At 37.5% G+C, this 8,712-nt stretch overlaps 2 protein-coding genes across 3 annotated transcripts in view; one reads left to right on the top strand and one right to left on the bottom strand.

The window, feature by feature from the left end:
• ora1 (olfactory receptor class A related 1) overlaps positions 1–8,712 on the bottom strand; it is a 261,847-nt gene that overhangs the window by 218,875 nt on the left and 34,260 nt on the right. Inside the window, exons 1-2 of one of the 2 annotated variants that reach the window (XM_088069134.1) lie at positions 7,367–7,437; positions 3,718–3,852 (exon numbers count right to left, since the gene is read on the bottom strand). The gene's annotated coding sequence lies outside the window, so the exon portion shown is untranslated. Of the gene's footprint in view, positions 1–3,717; positions 3,853–7,366; positions 7,438–8,712 lie in introns of those variants that run through there. The other variant, XM_042509176.2, reaches the window with a different exon arrangement.
• On the top strand, positions 34–3,081 carry LOC148190254 (secretory phospholipase A2 receptor-like). The gene has a single exon (XM_088069143.1). The coding sequence runs from the start codon at positions 1,793–1,795 to the stop codon at positions 2,630–2,632; it is 840 nt and encodes a 279-aa protein (XP_087925269.1). The 5' UTR covers positions 34–1,792; the 3' UTR covers positions 2,633–3,081.

The raw sequence follows: 8,712 nt of genomic DNA, 5'->3' as shown, positions 1-8,712 counted from the left end.
TTATTCAAGGTCACACTGCTACTCATTATCGGTCACCACCATCTAAACAGACTTGTAGTCATTAACCTAAATGACCAGTGAAACAGCATAAGTCTCTGGCTGCTTTAAGCCCTTGAAACCTGGGCAAAAAACACTGGAAGAGGGCAATAAGCAACTTCAGAAGAAATGACAAAAACAAAGCATTATTTTTTTTAAAAGTACAAGAAAATTGATTTAAAAAAATAATAAAAGAAACAACAAAAATGGAAATGACTTGGAAAATACTGATTAAACTCTATTAAATCTATACAGTAATTTCAAATATATAATTCTTATAACGATAAATATAGTTCTCTGGACATTTTTCCCATTGCATTTTTTTAAAATCTTATAATTCCTTGCAGTTTGTGGGACATTTCTTGCCAAGTTGTTTATTGCCCTTTTCCCATATTTTTGAAAGAAATCAAAGCAAACTTGTGAAAGGCATCTGAAAGGAGCACAAGAAAAGTGATGTAGATCCAGGTTTCAAAGGGTTAAACCGTTCACTTCACAAAACTATCATGCAAAGCAGTCAGCTCTTGATCCTTGCAATCAAATTAAGTAAATTGCAAGCAAACTATTCTTGATTAAATCTCCACCAAAGCAAATCACAAATTAAATGAGCCAATTTTAAAACAGGCAATTGAACTTGACCAGCACCAAAGACTGTAACATGAAGCAAACATCAGAGACAATTTAAAGGATAAAAGTATTTAACACTGGTAGGGGAAACTATTCTACAAGGTTATGCAAGGTTTTGAGTTGTAGTTTCAAATTAAATGCAAATTTCAACAAAGACAGAGCTGAATATTGCAGAAAGAACTAAATCCTGTAGTTTGAATGTTCATCATGAAAAAGTAAATTTGCTATTCAAAGCATACCATTAGCAACATGCTTTAGTGAAGTCTGTGGATTAGTGATGATCCCAGAGTTGGATATGAGTTACAGGAGACGGAAGAGACTCTCCCAGCAAACACACACACATACACACAATTTTAAGTACTGACAATCTGAAGTACTCAGTAGGAATACAATCTGAAGTACTCAGTAGGAATACAGTCTGAAGCACTCAGTAGGAATACAACAGGGGGTGATGAGGGGAGTCTGTAGCAGCTCTATAGCACGATGTCTGCGTATAAAAGGCTTTTTAGTCTCTGTGTTTGATAACTCTGTCTTTCTTTTTAGGATTGTTTTGCAGTGTAGGCCCCTGTTGCCAATAGGGGAATAGCAACTCTCTCTGCAGGATTCTCCGTCATTAAATCTGGGTTCACTTAAGGGAATGAACAGCCAATAAAATCAACTGTGTCCCATCACGGGCTAGATTTTCTAAAGCTTGAAAACAGAGCGAAGAGGAGGTGCAAAAATCTAGTGTTCTCCCAAACCACTTGAATTACAATGTGATGTAAGGTTATTATGGGATATATGCCCAATGATGCTAAAGTAAAACTACCCACCCTAACTTTAATAAGGCCAGTATCAACATAATTCCAGCAAATCGGATCTGTGCATTACTAGACAGTACATACAGAATATCCAAAAACAAAAAACCGGAGTGCTAAGAAATACATAATTTTAGAGCGTTGTGTCACTACCTTGTCCTACTGTCCTCGAAGTCTGGTCTAAATGGATTCATCCAAGATTATCTGAGTATTTGCAAACAAATTCAAGGCAATCAATACTTCCCGTGAAGCCTTATTTGTGAGCATTTGAATGCGCTCATTTTGTATCAGCACACCTGTGCAAGCCTTCCTCTGTATTTTCATAACAGCCTTGGATGCACTGTGATTGGGTGCTTGCTGCTCCTTCAGGTGTACTAAAGACCCCTGACAGGATGAGATCATTCCCCATGAGGGCACCTCAACGTCCATTCATTATGAGGAATTGGGCGCTCAGGTTTCTCATTCTCACATGCCTCTTTAAGGTGGCGCTGTGTTGGTTGAATATTTATGTCAGAGACAGAGTGACGTGGTCAGAGGCCAGAGAATACTGCAGAAGACATCACCATGATCTGTCTTCAATCAGCAACCAGGAAGAAAATAAAAACTTCTTCACAGTTAACGGACCGAACGTCCGTGTTAGAGGCTGGATCGGTCTCTACAAAGATGCTGATGATATGTGGAAGTGGTCTGGCGGGGAAAATACATCGTATTTCAACTGGCCAGATAAACAGAACAACAGTGAAGATGGTAGATGTGTGACGCAACATAGAGGTGGCTGGAAGAAAACGAACTGTGAGGAGAGATCACACTTCTACTGTCAAGATAGCCAGATGGTTTTGGTGAAGGAAAACCAGACTTGGGAGGAGGCGATGGAGCGTTGTCGCCGCCAGCATGTTGACCTAGTCAGTCTGCGCTCTGAGTCTGCTCTGGCTGAAGCCCTGCAGATTAGCAGGGAAGCTCAGACAGACCACGTGTGGATCGGCCTGCGCTACCTGGCTGACAGGTGGCTGTGGCTAAAAAAAGGCAATAAAAGTAACCAGGCCTGGAGCCAAGAAGAGATGCCACAGTGCCCCGCCTGGAGTCACCGCTGTGGGGCCCTGTCACTGGAGGGACAGCACTGGGAAAGCCAGGATTGTGCAGACAAACTCAACTTTGTCTGCTATAAAAAAACTTGAGTATGTCTTGAATTTCATGACAGATAATAGAGAATGTTCTTGTGCTAATGATGTGTTAGTATTTGCCACTTCGTTGGAAAAATGTAGTAGAATGTAGATGTGACAGGAAGACAGGAAACTAATAATGTACTAATTATTTCCCTGAGCTACTGTATTTGCAAAAATGATTTGTACAATAATCGTGAGCACGTGAATGCTGTAAATATCCATGTCTGAGAAACACAAAAGAGCTGAAATAGTTGTGATGTGATTCTGAGTTGGTTTTTATAACCACATGTTATGCATGTTTACTGGTTAATTATTTGCTATTTAAATAATTAAATGGCTTTTTTCTGGATAATTACATGCTTACCACTCAAATCATGTACATTTATTTCTAGAGACACATTCAGTTGTATTATTTTAAAGGTCCAGTGTGTAGGATTTAGGGGGATATATTGGCAGAAATTTAATACAGTATATAATAACATGACATTAAGAATTGCTGTGTTTTATTTTTTTTACCTTACATTGAGCTGTTTATATCTATAAAAGGAGCAGCTCCACTGTGGCAATGCACTGCCGGGTTTCTACTGTAGCCCTGCTAGACGCCTCTAACAAACCCCGCCCCTTAAGTTTCGCATAGTGCTCCTTTCAATATTCATAAAAGCAAATATGTTCTCACTTTCAAACAAAATGAAAAAATATTAGACTGACTCCTTCACCGATAGACTGATATGACACCTAATCGTTTACATTGTTAGACTATTCCAAATGCAAATTAATCTCCCCCACAGTTTCTCATTTCTTCTTAGGTAATATTTGGATCTCTTTATTATAAAAGTACTACACTGTTGGTTAAAAAGTATTGGCTGTAAAGATCCAGTCACACAACACATGGTCACCACAAGGTCACATGTCCTTCAGGGTGTGGACACTTTGAAGAGGGAGTATGCGTGTGTGCAAAGCCTGACCCTGTTTGTGAGTGCAGCTGATGTAGCCACAACAAATTAACCACCGCTGTCATTCGAGCTGATGTGACCTTTTTCAACCCTTGTTGTTACACTCTGAGAGCCTATACATGCCTGCTGTAACGGTTCACTTACCAAGCCCACTGGGCTAGAGGCTACCGCTGTCTGCTGTAAATCTGAGCGGGTGCAAAGGGCAGCGTGGTGTTTGCTGATAGCAGCTCGGCAGTGACTCTGAACAAGGCCGTATCACTCCATCGCTGAAGATTATTCCTGCAACAAATATAACAACATGGGAAGTGTCAGTGGTTTTACATCAACATCACATCACTTATTATCACACAATCAGGGTTACAGTTCATAGTCCTTGTTTTTTACTACTTGTGCTATTAGTTTTTCATTCGTTTGACATCTTACTTAAAGATACACTTTGCAGGATTTTCATAAAGAAATAAAGAATAGACAAGCAAAGCTAATATCTCCCAGTCACCTCTTATGACCCACTCTCAGTGTGTGGTAGGGTTGCAACGGTAATTTCACAGGACAGTAACGGTTCACTTAAAATATTGCGGTTTCACTATATCACAGAATAATTATTATTAACAGTCAGAATGGTTGGTTCAACAAATATTTATTAATACTATAATTAAGACTTGAATGTATTTTATTTTTAGTTTTTTGTTTTAGTATGCAAGTCCCAGAGGGGCAACTTGGTGAACAGCAGTAGTCAGCACAACCAACATACATCATCATAAATAATACAGTAGTAAAACACATTATACATGCACAGGAAGTCATCACAAGTTCGAAGAGTTCATTCGGTCCTTGTTTAGTGCAGGGCAACTAGGTCTACAGTTTGTTCAAGAATCCAGAAGCCGAAGGAACTAATGATCTCAAGTATCGGCATGATTTGGCCTGATTGGAAAAGTTTACCTCCTCCGTGATGGCAGGAGCCGAAACTCTTGCCCTCCGAGTGGAATTTAATGGAAGTATGTGTAAAAATTCTGCCTTAAAAATACCTGAAATAAAGGTGAGATTCTTTGTCCAGTTGCATTTTTTTTTTCAAAATCGTGCATAAGAAAATCACAATGGTATGATAAAAGTAAACTTTAATATCACGGTATACCTTAAAACCAGTATACCGCTGCAACCTCAGTGTGTGGGGGTGTATTTTTCTGTAGAGACTCAGCCCTTTCCCTGTATTTCATTATTTTCTTCCTATTTTTTGTGTTAGGGATATTTATGGGCGTGTGCCCCCACAGCGCTCAGGTGAGGTTGAAAGGGAGGGACCAAGTTTATTTACAAGTGGTTACCAACAATCCTGCGTTGTATATCTCTAAGGAAACTTCAACATGTGGACAGGAGAACAATCACCCCCTGAGTTACAACCGCGAACTTGACACGACATGGAAAAGATCAGGTGAATCTGTCAAACAATCCCAAGATGTCCAACATAAGACAAGCAGTCTTATCTATGAGCAGTGGTGGGAAAAGTACAGTAAACGTCCCTTTTTTAATATATACTGGTTTGGTTAAAATGAAAATCTAATTTCTAATTTGAAGTTTCAATAAATCATTTGTACCAATTTCTAATGTTTTATTGATTCATTTCAAAACATTTAAAAGTCTGCCATGGGTTTAATGAGTACCTAACATACCCATCAGCCCATTGATGCTCCAAATAAGCCCACTTAATTATGTTGATAAAAATATATATTTTAAATACTTTAACAGTACAGACTTCTTCTTCACAATAGCTATGTACATTTTGTCTCCAGTTCTATCCTATGACTTGTAAATGGTATTAGAAATAAGTATGGCATTTCATCTGTTGTCGCAAGCAAACTATAATGAAGTTTAGTAATGATAATTTGGTGACTAGCGCCACCTCCTGATAATAACAGGAGACATTACCCAATGTTAGCCCTCCTGAATATTTATAATAATAATAATAACAATAGTACATTTTATTTGTAGGCAACTTTCAAAACACTCAAGGTCACCTTACATGCAGAGTTAAAAAAACCAACAACAGTATAACAGATCAATTAAACTAAAAAGACAAATTTGCAGTATATAAAATCATCTGTACAAAAGTTTAATGTGACCGGATTAAGCTGACTAGGGATCAAACTGAATATGCAATTTTAAACAGATGTGTTTTGATTTTTAAGCACCATTAACAGTTTAGAGTTTGGTTAGTTATTAATAATCAAATCCATGTACCCTCTAACAGCAGATAGCTGTCTTGGACCCAGCAGAGGATTGAGATGCAGCTGATGGAAAAGAGCTGCGTGGAGACCAACAGCAAGGGACGAAAAAGTGCACATTTAGATTACAAAAATGTCAGTCAAACATTTTTTTGTATGGAAGTCAAAGATTAAATAACACAGATACAATGGGTTATAATGTGATTTGCCATTTCCAGATCCACTAAATTCAGTAGAAGTGGCACCAAACTCCAATGCAGGCTCCAATGCAAAATTTAAACCCTGTCACTGACCTTTCTTCTTTTATATAGTTTTCCATTGTGGCAAAAACTAAACTTACAACATGATTTCTTTGGAATGTCGGACAAAATATAAATTCTGAGGTAGTATAGGCTACACTATATTATTGGATTTATATTACAGACTCTTGCATTTTAATCAGAGTGGAGCTAAACCACTTTATATTCTAAAAGCTAGTGTATAGTTTAACCAACAATGGTAATACTAAATGAAATCTCCAAAATAGTAACTATAGCTCTAAAATTATGCATTGAAGTATAAAAGTACAATATTTCCTAAGAACAAAGAAAAATTAAGAATTATCTAGGGATTGTGCTTTTTTTATTAGATTGGGGAGGTGGCTGATGTGATGTGTGAATTAATTTTTCTTTTCTTGATATATATATATATATATATATATACATATATATATATATATATACATATAACCCTATATATATATGACCCTCTCCCAAATATTTTATTCCTTTCTGACTGAAGGAAAATGCATGACCCACTCTCCACTTTAAATGAACATACTTCAAAGTTTCTGGTTCTAATATTATTTGGGGGATTTTTAAAGAAAACATGCCTTTTCAACCCCCCAACTAAAGCAAAAACAAAATTGTGTGTTTAAAAATAATTTGAACTGCCTCCCTTGTTTTGCACCACCCCTTACCCTTTCATAAATAAACAACATTCCCTTAGATAGACAGCGTTAATACAATTCTCCCTACAGCCTAAGAGAAGCCTACTCAGGTGCATTTCAGGACATATGTGCACTGATACAAAAGAGAAATAAGGCTAATGGTCACTAATAATATGACTACATAGAAAAACCACCTGTGAAGGGGATGATTTGGGTTAAGCAAAGCTTGATCCACATTGTGTTTCAAACAAAACACAACCGAGAGTAAACATCTCCACCTACTGGGAACCCGTAGTCTTTTCAGCTATTACAGAAGCTTATGCTTAAACGTTTTCCAGATTAGTGCCTGTAATGGTGTGCTGCCAAGCTTAAAATTTAACTCACGTGATGTTGTTGTCCACGCGGAGAGTCGGCTTTGCATGCTCGCTGTTTATGTGGGTTTACAACTTAATGGTTTACGTCATGAGAACATTGTTACTGGGCCACTACTTAAACAGATGTTAGCTTGTTCTTTTTTTCAAACACTGTTCCTGTTTTATGGCGTTTGGGTTTGTTTTTTTTGCATGTTAATCAAAACTACTTTTAAAACTGTGTTTGAAAAAATGCCAGGCCCACACTTGTCGAGGCAGTTTAAACATCCTGTACTTACTTGAAAGCTAGCTGAAAGCTGTGTCAAGGGACGAGCACAAATGCCATTTAAACAGCGTGGTCAGGTTGTTTGATTCTAGGGGCGCTTCATTTTTATCCCGCCAATATATGAATGACGTAACGTTCCAATTACCGTAAGAGACAGTAAAGCAGAGCAGTGAGTCACGGCACGTCAGTTACCGTAAATTACACTCATGTAACGCAGGGAGGCACTGCTTACAGATGGCATAGTGAAACACTTCCATTTATGGCTTTTTTGCCTATAGACTACCAAGAATGACAACATGGGCATGGAGTTAAAGAATAAAAGAAAAATAATAGCAGGATGTAGCCTCAATACATTCAGTGTGCCTTGGTGTATGTTTCTTCTCAGAAGTGCATGTTTGAGTCAGAAAATGTGTTAATATAATATAGCCTCCGCAAGCACCCTGTGCCCTCTTAAAGCAGCTGTTCCCCACCATACAGAACAAAACACATAGCCTATTTTAAGTCAGCCTATAACCCACTTAGAATCTATACTGAAGGTCTTTCTTTCTATACAGTCTATGGTCTGAAAAAATCGCATACTTTGCATTTGAGAAGAACAGTACATAAAATTTAGCCCTGAATGTTTCATAAATATAAAGGTTACACACACACACACACACACACACTAATTTCATCAGTACTAATTGCTAAAAACTACTTATATTCCTCACTGGCTGTTCTCCAAGTAGGCAATTGTCAAAAGCACAAATATTAAGAATTAAGGCTTCAATGATACTCTTCCCAGTTAAAAATTTAGTGATGCCAAAGGGCATTGAAAAAGCATAAAGCCACAACATGCTCACTCTCCCTGGCCATTTTTGAGTCTTACACTGCCATCTGCTGCAACAAAAATAACATTACAATTTAGGCGATATTTTCTTTTTGTCTTGTCACCTCACAAATTACTGCTTGATTAATGGATTACAGAACCTGTTTTACAACGCAAAGCATTCCTGTGTACCTTATGAAGATACTAGACAAATAAGGCCACAAAAGTTCATATCCTGGAATATTTTGTGGATAATATGACAACTAAAAATAACCCAGAGCTATAGCAAGAGGTCATATGTAAGAATGGATAACAAAAGACGTGTAAATGTGGAATAAAGGGCAGTGGTTCCCAATTATTTTGGTCTTTGACCAGTTTCAAATGAATTAATTACTTGTGGTCCTTCACAAGTAATTCAATCATTTTCCTTGTTATTTTATTATTTGGGCCTATTTATTAATTTTAATTTTAATTATCAGGATTTGTAAATGTCTGTAGAAGTGAAAGCTATGCCCCAAGATAAAAAGAAGGCATTGTAAAGTAAAAGTAAT

Source organism: Plectropomus leopardus, chromosome 2, assembly GCF_026936395.1.
Source record: "Plectropomus leopardus strain MGB_pleo_1.0 chromosome 2, ASM2693639v1, whole genome shotgun sequence".
Taxonomy (NCBI): domain Eukaryota; kingdom Metazoa; phylum Chordata; class Actinopteri; order Perciformes; family Serranidae; genus Plectropomus; species Plectropomus leopardus.
The sequence above is the reverse complement of the archived record's forward strand: the minus strand, read 5'-3'. Positions and strand labels throughout refer to the sequence as shown.